At 40.6% G+C, this 21754-nt stretch overlaps 1 protein-coding gene across 1 annotated transcript in view; it reads right to left on the reverse strand.

The window, feature by feature from the left end:
• prkci (protein kinase C, iota) overlaps positions 1–21754 on the reverse strand; it is a 113571-nt gene that overhangs the window by 25844 nt on the left and 65973 nt on the right. The window contains exons 7-14 of the mRNA XM_078564342.1: positions 19894–19935; positions 19723–19768; positions 16936–16994; positions 14535–14711; positions 12020–12117; positions 10261–10347; positions 5550–5685; positions 3400–3487 (exon numbers count right to left, since the gene is read on the reverse strand). Coding sequence (XP_078420468.1) covers positions 3400–3487; positions 5550–5685; positions 10261–10347; positions 12020–12117; positions 14535–14711; positions 16936–16994; positions 19723–19768; positions 19894–19935 — 733 coding nt within the window. The remainder of the gene's footprint in view (positions 1–3399; positions 3488–5549; positions 5686–10260; positions 10348–12019; positions 12118–14534; positions 14712–16935; positions 16995–19722; positions 19769–19893; positions 19936–21754) is intronic.

Here is a 21754-nt window from a genome sequence, read left to right on the forward strand (position 1 = left end):
AAATTCCTGTCAGTGTTGTCACTAGGATTTCAGTGTAACTGTGGATGTTTTCACTAAAAGTGTCAGAACTACAAGATATCTCTTCTGCAATAGACTAGAATTGGTAATAAAGGATGTGATAACAGGACACTTAGAAAATAATGGTAGGATTGGGCAGAGACAACATGGATTTATGAAAGGGAAGTCATGTTTAACAAACCTTTTGGAGTTTTTTAAAGATGTAACCAGCAGAATAGGTAAGGAGGAAACCAGTGGATGTGGTGTATTTAGGTCTCCAGAAAGCCTTTGATAACGTCCCACACAAGAGATTATTAAATAAAATTAGAGCATATGGGACTGGGGGGCAATATACTGGCCGAGAACTGATTAACAGGCAGAAAACAGAGCAGGAATAAATGGGTCATTTTCACGTTGGCAGGCTCTAACTAGTGGGGTACAGCAAGGATCAGTGCTATATAAATGATTTGGATGTGGGATTAAATGTAATATTTCCAAGTTTGCAGATGATACAAAACCAGGTCGAAATAAGAGTTGTGAGGAAGATGCAAAGATGCTACAAGGGGGCTTGGAGAGGCTAAGCGAGTGATCAAAAATCTGGCAGGTGGAATACAATGTGGAGCAAAGTGATTGTTATTTTTTATTCATTCACAGGATGTGGGCTTCACTGGCTGGGCCAGCATTTATTGCCCATCCCTAGTTGCCCTTGAGAAGGGTGTTATCCACTTTGGTAGGAAAACCAGAAAAACCAGAGTATTTCTTAAATGGTGAGAGGCTGGGAAGCATTAAACTTCAAAGGCACTTGGGTGCCCTTGTTCACGAGTCATTGAAAGCTAACATGAAGGTACAGCAAGCAATCAAGAAGGCAAATGGTATGTTGATCTTTATTACAAGAGGATTTGAGTATAGGAGTAAATATGTTTTACTGCAATTATATAGAGCCTTGGTGAGACCACGCCTGGAGTATTGTTCGCAGTTTTGATCACCTTGTCTAAGGAAAGATATACTTGCCATTGAGAGAGTGCAACAAAGGTTCACTAAATTAGTTCCTGGGATGGAGGGATTGTCCTATAAGGAAAGATGAAATAGGCTGGGCCTTTTTCACTGGAGTTTAGAAGAACGAGAGGTGATCTCATTCAAACATACAGAATTCTTACAAGGGTCAACAGGGTAGATGCAGGAAGGATGTTTCCTTTGGCTGGGGGTCTAAAACTAGGGGACACAGTCAGGGAAGGCCATTTAAGGCTAAGATGAGGAGGAATTTCTTCACTCAGATGATGGTGAAACTTTGGAATTCTCTGCCCCACAGGGCTGTGGAGGTTCAGTTGTTGAGTATGTTCAAGACTGAGATCTATAGATTTCTACATATTAAAAACATCAGGGGATATGGGGATAGTGCAGGAAAATTGTGAAATAGAAGATCAACCACGATCTCATTGAATGGTGAAGCGGGCTCAAAGGGCTAAATGGCTTACTGCTTCTCCAATTCCTTATACTCTTCCCACCTCAACCCCCTCCAAAATAAAAGATTTAAAAAAAATTAAATCCAAGCAGAATAGGATGTTGATTTTATCAAATGATTTAATGATCATTCTTTTATAAATTGTGGAATTAAAGATATCATTTTCCATTTCCTTGACTGGTTTGTGTGAATGTCACACCTGGCGCATCACATTTAGGATTGAACAAATCATTTGCTACAAGGCTGCCACAAGCAAAGTTGGTGAAAAAATTTTAAAGAAAATAAGCTTATGGGATTAAAAAAACCCAATGAACTTAATAAATATGCATCAAGAAAGAGCCCATCAAGTCAGTACCTGCTCACTGTTGGGGACTTTAAATGGGTTATGTTCCCAAGGGATGTAACCAATCACAAGGAAAACGTTTAACAAAAAACACAAGCCCACAAATGCAATATTTATCTCAACTCCAGGAAATTCAACTAAAATTATTCAGGTAGCATTTTCATAACTTCAGTAGCACTGGAGGTATAATCTTCAACAGTGTTTGATCACATACATTGTATTTACATGAAGAACCTTCAATTATGTTCTTAATCATTCACCAAATGGCTTTTCAAAAATTCGAAGTATGAACTACATTGACATGGGTTGATTCCATGTACCTAATTATCTGTACATTTGAAAATTGTGCTAATTACATACCCGACAATACCAGTACAGAATCATAAAGCACAGGTGACCATTCAGCCCATTGTGCCTCTGCTGACTTTTTGACGGAGCTATTAAATTGGTCCTGCCTCCTGCTTTTTCCCTGAAACAGCCCTGCAAATGTTTTCCTTTTCAAATGTATATCCAATTTCCTTTCAAAAGTTACGATTGGATCTGCTTCAGCCACCCTTTCAGGGAGTGCACTTCAGAACATGACTCACTCACTGCTTTTTCCTGATTAAATACTTTCTAAAAAAAAGGCTGCTATTCAGGCATTGGTGTCTGAACTACTGGTCAGCATTGTATACCATGTCAGTATTTAAAAATAGGTTTGCTAGGTGGCTGTAGGAAGGGAATTAGGGAATTAAGGAATTATAGGAACAGGGCAGGCTCATGGGATTAGGGCTACAGTTGAATGGCGGATAAGCACCATTATAGATTGCTTGGGTCAAAAGACCAGTTTCCGTGTTGGAATTCTATGCAATACTTCACTGGAGGTTTGACAGAATACTCTCCAGATTATGTCATGCTGAAATCAAATTGCCAGTTTACTGCAATGTGTTACAGCCAGCAAAACACCAAAGTTCTGCTGTATTGAATAATGCAACAGTGGGTAAATAACAAAAAATCTAAGAAAAGATGTGGGTAACACCTTGGGTGGCTATAGTCAAGCACAGAGGTTTTCTTTAAAGAAAAATAAGCTTAGCATTATCTAAGTAACGTTATGCTTTGATGCTGCAAGATGTCATGAAAGGTCTGGGAGGCCCTATTTGAGTAGACAAAGGTTTATGAAGTCAAAAAAATTCTAACCAAGACTGAAGTCACAATAGGTGTTATACAAAATAAGTTTAATCCTATAGTTGCCACCTTGACTATTATAACCATTTTCTTGGCCCATTGTTTTTTTTAAGGTATAAAAATAAATTCTCTCCTTCCCTTAATAACCTTCCAATGCCATACACCTTCCCCATCTGATGAGGTGGGGAGATGATTTGTTCACAGTGCAGCTCTAAGGGTGGCCCAATTGAAGACACATGAAAATCGAACAAGACTTACTGCTATGCTCTGCAGCTCTCCATAGAAGAGACTGACAACTGTGTAACAACTTACAGACACAAAGCTCCAATTTAGCACCCTATCTCTCCAGCCACAAGTTGATTATTAACAAGGAAAGTGGATTTTTAATTGCTGAAATACATTTTAGAATAAAGTAGCACTCAAACAACATTACCATAATCTTCCCCTCGCAGGATTTCTGGAGCAATGTAATTGGGAGTACCACAGAATGTGCTGGTTGTATCGCCGGGCCTCAGACCTTCCTGTAAGTAAAGTGAAGGATTAATTTTAATCATAATTCAATAGAACACATTGGTAAATTTAAGCAATGTACTGTTTTTCCCCAATCTCCTTGTCACATTCTTTGATAAGAATGCAAAAATACCGTACAGATTTCATTAATGGTTTTCTTCAATTTTTTTTTTTAAATGCCACAGGAAATGTTCCCAGTCCAGAAAAATGCAATTCATTTGAAAAGGTTTTTCTATCCTTCAGGTTCTGAGTCACCTTCTCTTCGCTTCCTTTTTCATCTAAAATGTGAGTCTCAAGACCACATTTGAGTCACTACTGACTCTACTACACAATTCTAGGGATGGAGAGGAACAGAGTAATGTTGCAAGACCAACCAGACACAAGTACTGGTCAATAGCCATCTCCAACAAGGCAGAAGCCAATCATCTTCCCTTGACATTCAACGGCATTACCATCGCTAAATCCCCAACCAACAACATCCTGGAGTTACCACTGATCAGAAGCATAACTGGATCAGCCAAATAAATATTGTGGCTACAAGAGCAATTCAGAGGCTGGGAATTCTGTGACGAGTAACTCACCTCCTGACTTCCCAAAGCCTGTCCATCATCTACCAGGCACAAGTCAGGAATGTGATGGAACACTCTCCACTTTTTTACGACAGAGACTGGAGGAGTGCACTGTCTGTCTCTAGTTCCACTACTCCACCAGTCACAACACATATTTAAATGATTTTTCCAGCTAGCTATATGGTCAATTATGAACTTTACCAATTAGTTTCAGAATGACCACTCAATGATCAGGTTTCATCAATAAACAATAAAATTATTCATTTATTACAAAAACCAGACTAATCAAGTCACACACACACACACACACACACACACACACACAATAATAAAAATAGAGGAATTCTGCCAAAATGTTAAAAGTCAATGGTATTTTTCAGGTGAACAGCGAGGAGATCTTGGAGGCAGTTGATTGCAGAGCTTAGAGCGACTTCAGAGCAGCTTCCACTCACTTTCTGCTCTGGACTGGGTTTTCCTTTAAGGGACTGTGGTCTTCTTTACATGAGCAGTCAATCTCCTTCTGCCCAGCAAAAACCTTCACTAGCTTTTTAAAATAGAGTTTTCAAGGCATGTTTTTTGTTTCAAAGCTATAAATCACCGTGACCCTTTTGTAAGCAGTCCACCGGGGTCAAGGGGTCTGCCAGATTCCTAAAAAAAATGTTCAATTGCTTTTCTTGTAAAATGCTGTCTTTTCTCAGAACAGCAGCACAAGAGTCCTTGCATTAACCCTTTAAGGGTAAGTGCCTTTGAAAAGCCACAAATTCTTCAAAAACATTCTTAGTCCTCGAAGATCAACCATTTTCCGTGATTGAAGTGTTTATGACATTTTGTCTGGATGAGTGCAGTTCCAACAATACTCAAGAAGCTCGACACCATCCAGGACAAATAGCCTGTTTGATCCACCATGGCAAATATTCACACCCCCACCCCACAGGGGTGGCAGTGTGCATCAACCACAAGATGCACAGCAGCAACTTCTCAAGGCTCCTTCGACAGCATCTTTTGCAACCGAGAAAGACGAGGGCAGCAGACACATGGGAACATACACCCCTGCAAATTCCCCTCCAAGTCACATACAATCCTGACTTGGAAATATATTGTCGTCCCTTCACTGTCGCTGAGTCAACATCTTGAACATCTTCCCTAACAGCCCTGTAGGTATACCTATCACATGGGCTTCAGTGGGCGAAGAAAGTGGTCACCCCCACCTTCTCAAGCGCAATTATAGATGGACAGCAAATGCTGGCCTTGACAGAGATGCTCACATTCCAAGAACAAACAATAAGAAATCAAGGCCCTCCTCCTTCCTGATTTTTTCAAGCTTGATTATGCCACTGCCGAATAGTCCACGATCAACTGACATGGCAAAGAACAGGAAAATATGCCCAAAAAGGTCAAGTAGCCTCACATTAATTCAAAAACTGAATTCTCTGCATGTACAACACTCAAGCACTGGACCATCTGAGCCAGCACTTTCTCAGCTTTTGCTTCAAAATGATCTTACCTTACACATTCCATAGTCTGTTAGTTTAATATGTCCTTCAGAGTCCAACAAGACGTTGTCCAGTTTCAAATCTCTGTAAATGATCCCATGTTCATGAAGGTAGTTTAAAGCCAGACTGATCTCTGAAGAATAAAATCTGCCACAAATGAAAAAGTGTTCAAGTCTCTTGCAAACAAAAAAATTGGCAAAATGAAAACAAATAATGTTAAAAAGACAAGCCTTAAGGCTTTGTGCCTTAACGCAAGGAGCATTCGCAATAAAGTGGATGAATTAACCACGCAAATAGTTGTAAACAGGTATGATATAGTCGAGGTTACGGAGACACGGCTGCAGGGTGGCCAGGGATGGGAACTGAACATCCAGGGGTCTTCAGTATTTAGGAAGGATAGACAAAAAGGAAAAGGCGGTGGAGTTGCATTACTGGTTAAAGAGGAAATTAACGCAATAGTGAGGAAAGATATTAGCTCTGACGATGTGGAATCTGTATGGGTAGAGCTGAGAAACACTAAGGGGCAAAAAACGTTAGTGGGGGTTGTATATAGACCCCCAAACTGTAGTGGTGATGTTGGGAATGGCATTAAACAGGAAATTAGAGACGCGTGCAATAAAGGAACATCTGTAATTATGAGTGACTTTAATTTGTACATAGATTGGGCAAATCAAATTAGTAACAATGCCGTAGAGGAGGAATTCCTGGAGTGCATACGGGATGTTTTTCTGGACCAATACATTGAGGAACCAACTAGAGAACAGGCCATCCTAGACTGCGTATTGTGTAATGAGAAAGGAATTATTGGCAATCTAGTTGTGCGAGGCCCCTTGGGGATGAGCGACCATAATATGATGGAATTCTTCATCAAGATGGAGAGTGACGTAGTTGATTCTCAGACTAGGGTCCTGAATCTTAATAAAGGAAACTACGATGGTATGAGGTGCGAGTTGGCTATGATGGATTGGGAAACGTTACTTAAAAGGATGACAGTGGATAGGCAATGGTAAACATTCAAAAAGCGCATGGATGAACTGCAACAATTGTTTATTCCTGTCTGGCACAAAAGTAAAACAGGAAAGGTGGCCAAACCATAGCTTACAAGGGAAATTAGAGATAGTATTAGATCCAAGGGAGAGGTATACAAATTGGCTAAAAAAACAGACCTGAGGATAGGGAGCAGTTTAGAGTTCAGCAAAGAAGGGCCAAGGGATTGATTAAAAAGGGGAAAATAGAGTACGAGAGTAAGCTTGCGGGGAACATAAAAACTGGCCGTAAAAGTTTCTACAGGTATGTGAAGAGAAAAAGATTGGCAAAGACAAATGTAGGTCCCTTACAGTTAGAAACAGGGGAACTTATAATGGGGAACAAAGAAATGGCTGACCAACTAAATACATACTTTGGTTCTGTCTTCACAAAGGAGGACACAAATAACATGCCAGAAATGTTGGGAAACTCAGGGTTTAGCGACACAGAGGAACTGAAAGAAATCAGTATTAGTAGGAAAATGGTATTGGGGAATTTGATGGGATTGAAGGCCTGTAAATCCCCAGGGGCTGATAATCTACATCCCAGAGTACTTACATGGCCCTAGAAATAGTGGATGCATTAGTGGTCATTTTCCAAGATTCTATAGACTCTGGAACAGTTCCTACAGATTGGAGGGTAGCTAATGTAACTCCACTATTTAAAAAGGGAGGTAGGAGAGAAAACAGGGAGTTATAGACCAGTCAGCCTGACGTCAGTAGTGGGAAAAAATTCTAGAGTCCATTATAAAAGATTTAATAGCTGAGCACGTGGAAAACAGTGGCAGAATCGGACAGAATCAGAATGGATTTACGAAAGGGAAATCATGCTTGACAAATCCACTGGAATTTTTCAAGGTGTAACTAATAGAGTTGATGAGGGGGAGCCAGTGGATGTGGTTTATTTGGGCTTTCAGAAGGCTTTTGACAAAGTCCCACATAAGAGATTAGCATGTAAAATTAAAGCACATGGGATTGGGGGTAGTGTATTGAGATGGATAGAAAACTGGTTGGCAGAGAGGAAACAAAGAGTAGGAATAAATGGATCTTTTTCCAAATGGCAGGCAGTGAATAGTGGGGTACCGCAGGGATCAGTGCTGGGACCCCAGCTATTCACAATATATATTAATGATTTATATGAGGGAACTAAATGTAATATCCCCAGATTTGCAGATGACACAAAGCTGGGTGTGACGGTGAGCTGTGAGGAGGATGCAGAGATGCTTCAGTGTGATTTGGACAAGCTGAGTGAATGGGCAAATACGTGGCAGATGCAATATAATGTGGATAAATGTGAGGTTATCCACTTTGGTAGCAAAAACAGGGAGGCAGATTATCTGAATGGCTACAAATTGATAGAGGGGAATGTGCAACTTGACCTGGGTGTCCTTGTACACCAGTCGCTGAAGGTAAGCGTGCAGGTGCAGCAGGCGGTAAAGGCGGCAAATGGTATGTTGACCTTCATAGTGAAAGGATTCGAGTGCAAGAGCAGGGATGTCTTGCTGCAATTATACAGTGCCTTGGTGAGACCAAACCTGGAATATTGTCTGCCGTTTTAATTTCCTTATGAGGAAGGATGTTCTTTCTATAGAGGGAGTGCAGCGAAGGTTTACCAGACTGATTCCTGGGATGGCGGGGCTGACATATGAGGAGAGATCGAGTTGGTTCGGATTATATTCGTTGGAGTTCAGAAGACTGAGGGGGGATCTCATAGAAACCTATAGAATTCTAACAGGACTAGACAGGGTAGATGCAGGAAGGATGTTCCTGATGGTGGGGGAGTCCAGAACCAGGGGTCATAGTCTGAGGATACGGGATAAACCATTTAGGACTGAGATGAGGAGAAATTTCTTCACTCAGAGAGTGGTGAGCCTGTGGAATTCGCTACCACAGAAAGCAATTGAGGCCAAAACATTGTATGTTTTCATGAAGGAGTTAGATATAGCTCTTGGGGCGAAAGGGATCAAAGGATATGGGGAGAAAGCGGAAGCAGGCTATTGAGTTGGATGATCAGCCATGATCATGATGAATGGCGGAGCAGGCTCGAAGGGCCGAATGGCCTCCTCCTGCTCCTCTGTTTTCTATGTCTATATCTAACTAGAAAAAGAAGTCAATTTCACTTTTCTATCTCAAGTGTTTTTTCCAACCAATGGACATAACAACACTGATTGGTGACTATATAGTCATCCCTCTTCCTTCAGTGTGGCGAAACCAATACTACATTCAACTCATTCTCTCCCAAACTTCAAAACTGTGGAGCTCCTAACCTTGTGGTCTTCACTTCCTCCAACAATCTGACTTTTTACAACCTACACTTGCTTCAGGTAACTGCATATGAACATACGAATTACGAGCAGGAGTAGGCCACTCGGCCTTTCGAGCCTGCTCCACCATTCAATAAGATCATGGCTGATCTGAATGTAACCTCAACCCCACATTCCTGCCTACCCCTGATAACCTTTCGTCCCCTTGTTAATCAAGAATCTATCTAGCTCTGCTTTAAAAATATTCAAAAGACTCTGGTTCTACCGTCTTTTGAGGAAGAGAGTCCCAAAGACTCAGCCGTCAGAGAAAAAAATTCTCATCTGTCTTAAATGAGGGACCCCTTACTTTTAAACAGCAACCGCTAGTTTTAGATTCTCCCACAAGAGGAAACGTTCTCTCCACATCCACCCTGTCAAGACTCTTCAGAATCTTAAAGGTTTCAATTAAGTCGCCTCTTACTCTTCTAAATTCCAGTGGATACAAGCCTAATCTGTCCAGCCTTTCCTCATAAAACAACCCACCCATTCCTGATATTAGTCTAGTAAACCTTGTTTGAACTGCTTATAATGCACTTACATTTTTCTTTAAATAAGGACGCCAGTACTGTACACAATACTCTAGATGTGGTCTCACCAATGCCCTGTACAACTGAAGCATAACCTCCCTACTTTTGTAATCAATTCACCTCACAATAAGTGATAACATTCTATTAGCTTTCCTAATTACCCAACATACTAACCACTTCTTAACTTACTTGGCCTCCAGTCCAAGGCTTTTCAGCTTTGGTGGAGTCTTGCAGCATGGGGCTTTGCCAGTCTGCTAGATTTCTTAGCTAAAAACTCATGGGAACAAGAGGTTTTAAATCTTGTGAGCTCATTTAGCTTAAGAATGGAATATAGTGAAATCCGCACAAACGCATGCCACCAAAATATAAACACCTGCAAAACACAAACACTTACTGACAGCCCCAAATTAATTAGCCTGTAATACTTATAAACTACTCGTGACACTATGGACACTACAAATGATGAAATGCGGACAAACTTCACAATGCACCAAAATTGATTTACAACTTAAAACACAGGACACGCAGTTAAGTGCAAGGCCGAAACGGAAGAAAGAAATGGTGGAATGGATATCTCTTTGCCCAGCATCCATTGCAGCAGAAAAACTGTTCCATCTCTAGAACCAAATTCATGCATGGTTCTTTCCCGGGGATGGCGTGGTTTCTCTGCCACCATGGAGGCCAATTAAAAACTCTCCATTCTGCCTCACGTGGAGTGGCAGGGGTGAGATAAGGTGATGGGGCTCAGGGCAAGGGTCAGAGAGACAACATGAGAAATAGGGATACAATTCCCTTCGGCGTCATTAATTTAAAACGTTTTCATTTTACTTCTAAAACAAATAGAAACCACAGCCCAATTCCTCTAACCTGGCATGCTCTTCTGGAAGCTTCCTTTGTCTCTGCATGTGAAACATCAAATCTCCACCATTCACATATTCTATGACGAAAAATAGCCTGCAACAAAATAATTTAAATCAACCATTAAACAGCTGCAATTTTTTTAATTCACTGGATGGACAAAATCTTCAATTACGTTTTTTTTTTAAGGAGTTGCTTCTTCGAACCAGTAGAAGGAGCGTACCTTTATAATTTAATTGATGGTTTAGAGCTACTGGAAAGCTAAAGTGGGTTGAAAAGAATTTTGAAGTCAACTCAAAATTGTTTACCCAAAGGCTTGGAAGCTGTGTGAAGTCATTCCTGCCATCTTTTACTCCAAATTAGCATACCACAGCACAAGAGACAGCAATGAAACTTAACACCGAGATCCTTTAAAAAAAAATCACTCACCACTATCAAGGTTTCTTGTTTGACAAATCAAACTAATATAAATAATTAAACGCAGAAGGGAAGAAACATTGGGCTTGGGGATTATTACCTAACCACCTAGCAAATCATTTGCATACACTCTTGTCTGCATAGCAAACGAAGTATAAGGAAGGAAGCGCACAAGGAAATGAAGCAGTAACACAATTTTAAAAATATGGTATTTACATTTTCTTGATCAATGCCCCCCCCCATCTCGAGTTTCTCCTCTGCTGAATCAGTGAACCATGCTGAGAAATGATTCCACAGGTGCTGGCAAGCACTCAGCATCTCTGCAAATGTCCATTTTGCACGTGCATTTAGACAAGCATCTGAGAGATCGTGGAATGCATCACAGCCAAGTACAATGTTGTCCTCACTAGACATTCCCACAAGTACATTTTACAGCAGGTAACAATCTGGAAACTTTTGCTCAACTTTATTTTGATTTTCTCTCCCAAGGAAGCTTGGGCGAGTTGTTGTATCCTCCCTTGCTAATTCAGGAGCTGCCAACAGGCATTAACCCAGGGGTCTTCCTTTGCCTGCAACACGCCTCCCAGGAGCAGGAGAACTACATTTTCAAGAAAATCCGGAAATAGTACCCACTTCAGTAGAAAAGTTCCAGGTTTCAGACAGGCAGCTTTCTCTTCTTTAAAAATACGACGACACGTGCTACATTGTTTAATGCACCTTCTTTGTGCAATGCAGCATCTTGGAGAATGCCCCTTTAAAAGGCATCCCAGATGTGGTTAGAATCTGCACTGATCAATACTTCTTGGAGGCAACAACTCTGATCACCAGCCTCTCCCAAAGCGAGGGCTTCAAACATACTGGATTATATATTCCGAGAACAGTATGTTACTATAGTGGTGACAGAGCTATCATAGATGATATACCCTATTTAATTTAAATTTATCAAGTTTCTAATATTAGCATACTCAGTTCACAACAGTGAAATCTTGAAATACAGGTGGCTACAGGTTATTTTTTTCTTTAGGAAATTTGGATTACAAAAGAGTCAAACAGAACCCTTCACTCAAAAGGTGATCAAGTTGTGAAATAAGTTTATCAGAAAATGTCGCTGAAGTCAGCAGTGTAAATTTATTTATGCAATTATTAGCTACAAAAATAAAAAATTCTACAAAAAAAGCTTATTGCGTTGCGAGTCCCTAAAACTCATTATGTACGTCACCAGTTCAAAGTACAAAAATCAGTCACCTATCGTCTTTCCTAAGCAAGACACACATACAAAGATTCATTGTGGTCTCATTACACAGTTACAGTGCAACATAGCCAGGACAGTGCTTTTGGAAACTTATCCCACCTGCTCTCAGTCTGGAAGCAGGAATGCAGTCCTACGAGGAAGGGATGATTTGATGCCTGCTCAAACACATGCTTTTCTGTCTGCACCCAATCAATATCCTGTTAAAATGATAGAAAGATTACATAAACCTCAGATCAGACAAAATTCATATTTCATTTCTAACCAGGTTTTTACAACAGTCCCCCTTCAAAAGCGTAGATACTGCAGTATTAAAGGGAACTGGATCTAAAGTTAATACAATTTTAATTTTAGCACGGTAATACAATGTGTTGAAGCATTAATACGCAGACATCAAATCACAAATAACACACTAAGTACAAAAATACACCATCAAAATAAAACAAAAGAAAACACGATAAAATCACATTCAAATTTAGAAAACTGGGGCTTGCAAAAACAAGCTGAGCATGGTAAAGCCATTACTGAAATAAATATTTTCATTTACTTTAACATTTATGCAAGAGAATTACAAAAATGGGTAAATATTAGCTAAAACTGAAGTGCAAGTTCATAAAACAGAATAACAAAGAACACAATGAATGAAGGGAACAGAGATAAAAGGAGTATTGAAAAGATGGAGACCACATTTCTATGGCTAACGTTTTCCATGTTCGGAACAGAGATCATTATCCACCTCCAGCATAAACATTACAGTCGACATGTGATTAGTGCCACAGGGTCATGCCCACGCACTTGACTTGTACAGGCAAAAAAATTCAAAACTTTTATTTCAAAACTTAAACATATTCCAAGTTTTCTTTGAAACCCATAAAATCTCCTGGTCTCCGGACTCTCGTACCCTGGACGTAACCTGAAAGATGCACTGTGTGGTCCCCTTGGAAGTTCCAATGCAAGGGGTCCACGGGAACTGCTTGGCAAGTTTCAACTTCTATTGGGCATTTCCCTGCTCCGCAGGATCCTCCAAAAAAGCCTCCCACTCCTAGTTAGAGCTGGCTCACTTACCTGGATAGTTACCCAGGAAATGTTGGACTGTAAAAAAAAACAGATCTAACTCCTGGGTAACTATACAACTGACCCATTTGCCCTCGACCCCACCCCCACAGACCTTCCCCAACCCGCTGACTGCCCCCAACCACCCCCTGGCCTCACCATCGTACCCACTCTGCTATCCTACCCACTTGCCTCACTCACGCTCATTCACTAACACACTGAAAATCTATTTAAATGTCTCAAAGCTTTTCAGTGTGTTAGTGAATGTGGACTTACCAAAAAGTGGCAGCTGGTGCGTAAAAAGAGGGCTGAGATGGGCATGGCATGCCTTCCCCTTGATCGTGCACTACAATGGAGGACTCCGAGAAAAGGTACTCCCAGAAAGAGGCATGGTTTCTGAAGTCTGGACCAGAAATATGGAGTTCCATCTTAGTGAAAAAATAGGGGCTGAGTGGCAATCTGATGGTGATTGCCATTCTTTGGAAGATTCGGCCCAATATTTATTTAACTATGTTCAACTTTGACCATCACTACAGAAGGTTTCACAATGCCTCTGTTAAGAGCCATAAGCTCACGTACAAGTCGTGACCACTTTATATGGATATAATTTCCCCTTACTGCCAATCAAACTGAGGTTTTCTGAATTGAATTAAAGCAGACCAAGAGACTGTTCAGATTCCTTAAATGCTGCGTAAAAATTCAAAGTGATCAGGAGTTGCAGCCCAAACATGAATTTTCCATTCCCAAATACCACTCCCTTGCCACTTCCTTATCTGAAATCAACCAGACATCTGCATGAATGGTTATATAGGGATTTGGAAAAGAAAGGATTCAAGGAAGACATCAACAAAAATGCATCATACAGTAGCTCCTCCCATCAAAGATTGGATTCAATTAGCCAAGCCCTACCATGGGCACCATACACTCTCCATCCATCACAAATTTAAACCATAAGCAGGAAAGGGAATTTTCATTTTAAACTGAAAATCTGAAGCTCATTCCTTGGATTTCACTTCTACAGCATGCTTTACAGTGAAGTTGAACGTACTATGTATTCACTATCACGTTGTCGTAGAAGCTACATTATTACATTCCATGCCGATGTGATTCAACAGCTTGAAGCCAGTAACAAACATGGATTCTTTCCAAACAGTAATTAAAAGAAGCCGTTCAGATTAGTGACTCTTCTCAGTATATGATATCTGCATGGGCGATTTCCCATGGCCAGAAAGTTGTCAGGAAGTTGTCACAATGCTTTTCTGCTTTGCGGAAATATACTGGGCATATTGCCACAATTGTCCTTGGTGATTTTGATCCCTTGCTTCCTTGCAAACTGAACCCAAAAAAAATGTATAAGGCCTTCTTTCTTTGCAACAGTGACATTGGTAAGCAACTGAACTTTCCAAAGTTTCTTCCACAAAAACCTTCAAAGATTTTGAAAATCTTTAATATTTCCAAGGAAGAATTTTCTTAACATTCAATTTTCAAATGTTATCAATTCCCAGTTCTACAATTTTTATATTTTCAAAGTCTAACAACTATAACATGATTAAATGCTTCTCACCTCATCATCATTAACCAGTTCCTTCTTCACAACTTTCATTGCATAAATGCGTTCTGTCTTTTTCAGTCGGACGAGGAGGACTTTGGCATAGCTGCCTCTTCCAATGACACGGATCAGATCGAAATCTGGAACGCCTAAACTGGTGGGAGCTTTACCGCTTTCCCTGCTGCTCATGGCCTGTTGGGAAAAACAGCAGACCAATATCAGCTTGCTCTTAAATGCAGCAAAATCATGGATCTCAGCAATGATCTGAGTAAGCTGGAGGCAGCAGGTCTCTTCAACAGCCTCTTTTGCAGACAGCCTCATCTATATTTATAGATTGCATTCTGAACACCAACAGCCCTCACCAATATGACTCTCAATAAATCCACCAGCCAAATAGCAACAAAAACAGTCTTTAATCTTTATTAGACTTTATCTTGACTATTTAAAATTAAATCTAGTCTGATCCAACACAACTGCTTTGATGAATTTACATTTGATATGGTAATTGGGAATTCTCAAAATCTAATTTTTTAATGAAGCTACATTGCAACAGGAAATACATACCTGTTGTAAACATAATTATGATACAAGCATGCTTTTCTGTTAACTAGCAACTTCCCCTATTTTTAAAACACTCTTCAAGTTCTTTTATCAATTAGCTAACAACTAAATATTTACATAGGATTGCGTAGGATGTATGACACAGAAACAGGCCATTCGGTCCAACCAGTCCATGCTGGTGTTTATGCTCCACTCAAGCCTCCTCCCAATTTTTCTCATCTAAATCTACCATTGTAACCATCTAGTTCCCTTCTCCCTCATATGTCTGTCTAATTTCCCCTTAAATGCATCTATACGATTCACTTCAACCATTCTGTGTAGCAAGTTCCACATTCTCATCACTCTTTCGGTTTCCTGAGCACTCTCTTAGATTGATGGTTTCTATTTATGCTCTTCCTCACAAGAGGAAATGTTCTGTATCCACCCTATCCAAATATATCTAAAACATTTTAAAGACCTCTATTTGGTCACCCCTTGGCCTTCCTTTTTCAAGAGGAAAGAGGCCCGGCCTGTCAACCCTTTCATGATATATACACCCACGCATTTCTGGTATCATCCTTGTGAAATGATCCATTTGTCCAATCCATTTTTGAAATAATAGCAAGAACTAATGGCATTGTCAGAGTTCCTGAATCTAGCAAGATGACAGCCTGACATGGGGAAGAAGCTGAACATAGACAGTTGGTTCTGAGTTTACAAACATATCTTTCGACAAATGACAATTCAGCTCCATGACAGTCATAGAATCATGCAGCACAGAAGGTGGCCAATCAGCTCATCACTTTGGTGCTAGCTCTTTGAAAGGCCTAACCAATTATTCCCACACCCTTGCTCTTTGCCCACAGCCCTGCAAAGTTCTCATTTTCAAGAATGTACCTAATTCCCTTTTGAAAGTTCCTGCTGAATGTGCTCTGACCACCTTTTCAGGTGATGCATTCCAAATCATAACAACTTGATACATTAAAAAAATCTCAGGGCCCCTGCACCCCCCCAGGTTTTTTTTTCAATGTCAAATACCTTAAACCTGTGCCCACTGATTACCAACCCTCCTGCCAATGGAAACAATTTATTCCTATCTACTTCAGTTATGTCAAGGGACTGGAGAAGCTGGGGCTGTTCTCCTTCCAGAAGAGATGGTTAAAAGGAGATTTAATAGATGTGTTCAAAATTGAAGGGCTTTGATATGGTAAATAAGAACAAACTATTTCCAACAGCAGAGGGTCAGAGGACACAGATTTAAGGTGAATGGCAAACGAATCAGACAACACGAGGATTTTTTAAATATATAAACATAGCAAGCTGACGTGATCTGGAGAGCGCTGCCTGAAAGGGTTGTGGAAACAAATTCATTAGTACCTTTCAAATGGAAAGTGAATAAATACTTGAAGGGAAAAAAACGGATAGCTATGGGAAAGAGTGAGTGAATATAACTAGTTGCATAGCTCTGCTAAAGAGGTGACACAGGCACATTGGACCAAATCAATAATTCCATATACAATCAAAACCCCTAATAATTTTGAGCACCTCTTCCAAATCTCCCCCCAAGCTTCAGTCAGCCTCACTAATTTCTTGAAGTCAATAACTGCACTGCATTCCTCCACTTACGGTTTAAACAAAAATAGTTGATAAAGCTGTAGAATAGATGCAAGAAAAAGGCATTCAACACCAGCCATAGTTCTTTGCAACCAGTTGATGTTTCCTATTACTTCCCTGTAACATACGAGGACACTGACATTGACCATCTGCAAGGGAACCTGAAGGTTAGTCTCCCTCTTTAATGATGTTCCAGCTCTTAACATGTTATCGTATTTTAGAATGTTAACGGCCAACAAACACATAGACTTTGGTTCTTTACCTCCTTCTCCTCACCAATATGATCCAGGTTTTCTTGGCTGGAAGATTTATATGGAATAACTGCAGAAAGCATAGAGTGAAATACATTATTACTCAGGATTTCAAATGATACGTTATTTATAAGGTATTAAATTGCTGGAAAAAAGATTTCTATTACTTATTAACATTCAATTGTTTGTTGTGGAGAATGCTCATAGTTGGACTTGAAGTTGGAAAAAAAACTCCAAAGAGGATATATTAAAAGAAACAGCCCCCACTGCTTATTGCGGGCGTCTCCATGCGAACATTAATTGTCCATGTGCAATGGCCACTATAATGCGGTAGTGTAAAAGATCATTTCAGTCACAGTTAGCAGAGAGGGGACAGCAGAATGATGATCCTAGGAAGAACAATTTTGTTAAAAATTACAACTTCATTGGTTGCATGGGGTAGTTGAGAAAATCAAAGACATGAAAAATTGCTAAGTGCGCCCAAATATTTAGTTGAACATCAGGTCTCATCAAAATAATGGACTTAAAGCATATTGCTACTTATAAAAATCAATTTGTAAGAGTGGATACATCACTGCTCCTCAGAGAGGACAGTAACAATTCACACTGCAGCATGTGATAAAAGTAAATGAAACACCAGTAAAAAAACAAGAATGTCGAAAGAAAACAAACTGCTCAAACTTGGCATGATTTATACTAATCATTCAAATAGGTTGAAGATATGCAAATAGTTGCAATCATATGATTAAAAAGAGGAAAAAACAAAAGGGAAACCCATGCAGGATTTTTAAGACATCTGAAAGCAACAATTAGAATCTTGAAACTTTGTCATGAGCTATTCTCCATATTTTTTCTAAACAATATTTATGTGCAAAATGTATTGTCAAAATATGCCCCTAACTCACCATTCCAGTCCAAAAACCTGTCTGCAAGTTCTGCCATATCCATTCTTTGTTTAATAGAAATACAAATGATTTCACATCAACGAAGGAAAAGGAAATGACAAAATGGTCCATTTACCATGACCCATCCCATCATGGTGTAACTTACACATCAAATTAGCTACCTTTGCTTACATGCTACTATTTGGTTCACTTCCAAGAGTAAAGGAGAACATAAGAAACAGGAACAGGCCATATGGCTTCTCGAGCCAGCTCCACCATTCAATAACATCACTGCTGATCTTGTACATCAATTCCACTTTCCAACCTATCCCATATACCTTGTTTCCTTTAGTATCCAAAAATCTATCAATCTCAGTCTTGGATATACTCAATGCTTCAGCATCTACAGCGCTCTAGGATAATGAATTCCACAGATTTCTACCCATTAAAACTTTACCCCAACTCACTGGGTTTTCATTGACCTTTATTCTTTTGAATCCCTGCTGCCAATGCCCATATTACCAGAGAGATTTTAAAAAGTTTTAAATGGCTTCAGGTGGGTTTTGGTTTTCCAGCAAACTGGAAGGTCACATTGTGAATGCACCATTAACGTGAGATCAAGCTGATCTTTCTTCATTTAAAATCACACATTCAAACCCAGAGGATTGGCTGTCAAAGAGTATGCTAATCAGCAGACCCTGCAACCCAACAGTGCTCAGTTTAGCAAACAAAATCACGGTAGGAGGTCATTTGCCCCATCATGCCTGCAGCAGCTCTCTGAAAGCACTATCTATTTAATGATACTCCCCTGCCCCCTTTCCCCCCAATTTTTTCAAATATTTATCCATTTCCTTCTTCAAGACTGTTATTATTCTCCTCCCACCACTGTTTCTGGGATAATGTTTGATGCATTAATACTCCAGTGGTAAACGCGATGGACAATGATGCAGGGAAAACAGAGACGACACAACAATGATAGAGAAGGGGAAAGAAGTAGATGAAGCACTTCATTCTCTGAGAATGGCAGTCAATGAGAAGGTAGGGTCCAGCAGCTTCAGTACTTCAGGCTCAAGGAGAAGTGGGGAGGAGGTAGAAATAGAGAAGACAGAAAAAGAAAATGGAAGACCGAGCTGGGGAAACTATTCCACAGTGCACCAATGTGCATAACGACATTGTCATTGTTTCCCATTCAGATTTGCAATAGTAACTGAGTAAGTTACAATAGCGAGTATTGATGCATAAGTAATACGACAACAGCAAGCAAGGTTTGCGGGCAGGAAGTTGGCAGCCTAAGATTTGCATGCGTGCATACACACACTCAAGATGGTTTTATTTCTATTTTTACTCTGTTTCCCTTCTAATGGTAAGGACAGTGATGAATGGTCAGGACAATGGTGTTTGCCAGAAAACTTTCCTCTGCTGACTTAGTGAATACATTGGTAGTGAGTTCTGCATACCAGGAAGCTCTCAGTATAATTTACATTCAGTTAGCCTCAACAACACTGGTCTCCAGAAAAGAGGAGAAAGGTGAGGAAAGAGGAGGAATCCATCCAGGCTTTCTGCTCCTGACTGCTATGTAATAACCTATGCTACAAAGTATGGATGTCAGGTGAGAACTGGACTGAGTTCATTTGTGGAGCTCGTGCATCATCATGCAGCCTGCTGGCACTTACTTTTCTAGCTCATACAAACAATGATCTTGGATGAGGTACTGAAGGGCTGCCATCTGTGTCCCAGTATAAGCCTTCATGGAAGGAGGGGAGAAAGTTAGAAGGAGCAAATGACTCACAGTAAAAGTTCTGTGCTTGCAGTTTCTCAATCTGCTCTGTCCACTGGATTCAAAAGGACACCGACCTTTGGGAGTAAGATGATGTGTTTAAAATAGTCACAGTTAAAAACACAAAGTCTCTTTACCTGGTGCAATGTTTTCTGCATTCTCTGCACCGGGAATCATATGTTCCTAAACCAAAGCACAAAATCAAGATTCTCAGCTGTGAAGCAGTATGCAAATTTGAATTATAGCAATTAAAATGCAAGATGATAATTCAGCAATGTTATCAAACTGACTAAGAATCACTCTCACACCTGATCACCGCTTCCCCAAGGGTAATGATGAGGATGTGTGATCTGTAAAATACAACACAGTTAATGCACATTACACAAACATTCCTTTATTAAGCAGATGACACTAATATTGTCACTAGGATTTTGGTGAAGTATATGGACAGCTGAAATTTTAAAACTTACATACTTTCAACAGTACAACTATAAAGTTTTGCCTGAGTATGGTCACAGAATCTCACAGTGCAGAAGAGGTCCTTCAGACCATCGAGTCTGCAGCGACACGTGAGAAACACCTGACCTACCTACCTAATCCCATTTACCAGCACTTGGCCCATAGCCTTGAATGTTATGACATGCCAAGTGCTCATCCAGGTACTTTTTAAAGGATGTGAGGCAACCCGCCTCCACCACCCTCCCAGGCAGCACATTCCAGGCCGTCACCACCCACTGGGTAAAAAAGTTTTTCCTCACATCCCCCCTAAACCTCCTGCCCTTCACCTTGAACTTATGTCCCCTTGTGACTGACCCTTCAACTAAGAGGAACAGCTGCTCCCTATCCACCCTGTCCATGCCCCTCATAATCTTGTACATCTCGATCAGGTCGTCCCTCAGTCTTCTCTGCTTCAACGAAAACAACCTAAGTCTATCCAACTTCTCTTCATAACTTAAACGTTTCATCCCAGGCAACATCCTGGTGAATCTCCTCTGCACCCCCTCCAGTGCAATCACATCCTTCCTATAATGTGGCAACCAGAACTGCACACAGTACTCCAGTTGTGGCCTCAACAAGGTTCTATATAACTCCAACATGACCTCCCTACTTTTGTATTCTATGCCTCGATTGATAAAGGCAAGTGTCCCATATGCCTTTTTCACCACCCCACTAACAGGCTGCTCTGCCTTCAGAGATCTGTGGACACACACGCCAAAGTCCCTTTGTTCCTCAGAACTTCGTAGTGCGATGCCATTCATTGAATACTTCCTAGTCAAATTACTTCTTCCAAAGTGTATCACCTCACACTTTTCAGGGTTAAATTCCATCTGCCACTTAACCATCCCGTCAATATCTTCCTGTAGCCCAAGACACTCAATCTCACTGTTAACCACCCAGCCAATCTTTGTGTCATCCGCAAACTTACTAATCTTACCCTCCACATAGTCATCTATGTCATCTATATAAATGACGAATAATAGGGGAGACAGCATAGATCCTTGTGGTACGCCACTGGACGCTGGCTTCCAGTCACTAAAGCATCCTTATGTCATAACTCTCTGTCTCCTACAACTAAGCCAATTTTGAATCCACCTCATCAAATTACCCTGTATCCCATGTGCCTTTGCCTTCTTTATAAGTCTCCCATGTGGGACCTTGTCAAAGGCTTTGCTGAAATCCATATAAACTACATCAGCTACACTACCCTCATCTACACACCTGGTCACCTCCTCAAAAAATTCAGTCAAATTTGTTAGGCATGACCTCCCTCTGACAAAGCCATGCTGACTATCCCTGATCAAACCTTGCCTCTCCAAGTGGAGGTAGATTCTCTCCTTTAGAATTTTCTCCAATAGCTTTCCTATCACTGACATGAGACTTACTGGCCTGTAGTTCCCTGGCTTATCTCTACAACTCTTCTTAAATAGCGGAACCACGTTAGCTGTTCTCCAGTCCTCGGGACCCCCCCTCCGTGGCCAGAGAGGAATTAAAAATTTGGGTCAGTGCTCCTGCGATCTCCTCCCTTGCCTCCCTCAGCAGTCTGGGACACAAATCATCCAGACCTGGAGATTTGTCCACTTTTAAGCCTGCCAACACCTCCAATACCTTGTCACTCCCTATATCAATTTGCTCAAGAAGCTCACAGTCTCTCTCCCCGAGTTCCATACC

The sequence above is a fragment of the Cetorhinus maximus genome, chromosome 19, assembly GCF_964194155.1.
Source record: "Cetorhinus maximus chromosome 19, sCetMax3.hap1.1, whole genome shotgun sequence".
Classification (NCBI taxonomy): domain Eukaryota; kingdom Metazoa; phylum Chordata; class Chondrichthyes; order Lamniformes; family Cetorhinidae; genus Cetorhinus; species Cetorhinus maximus.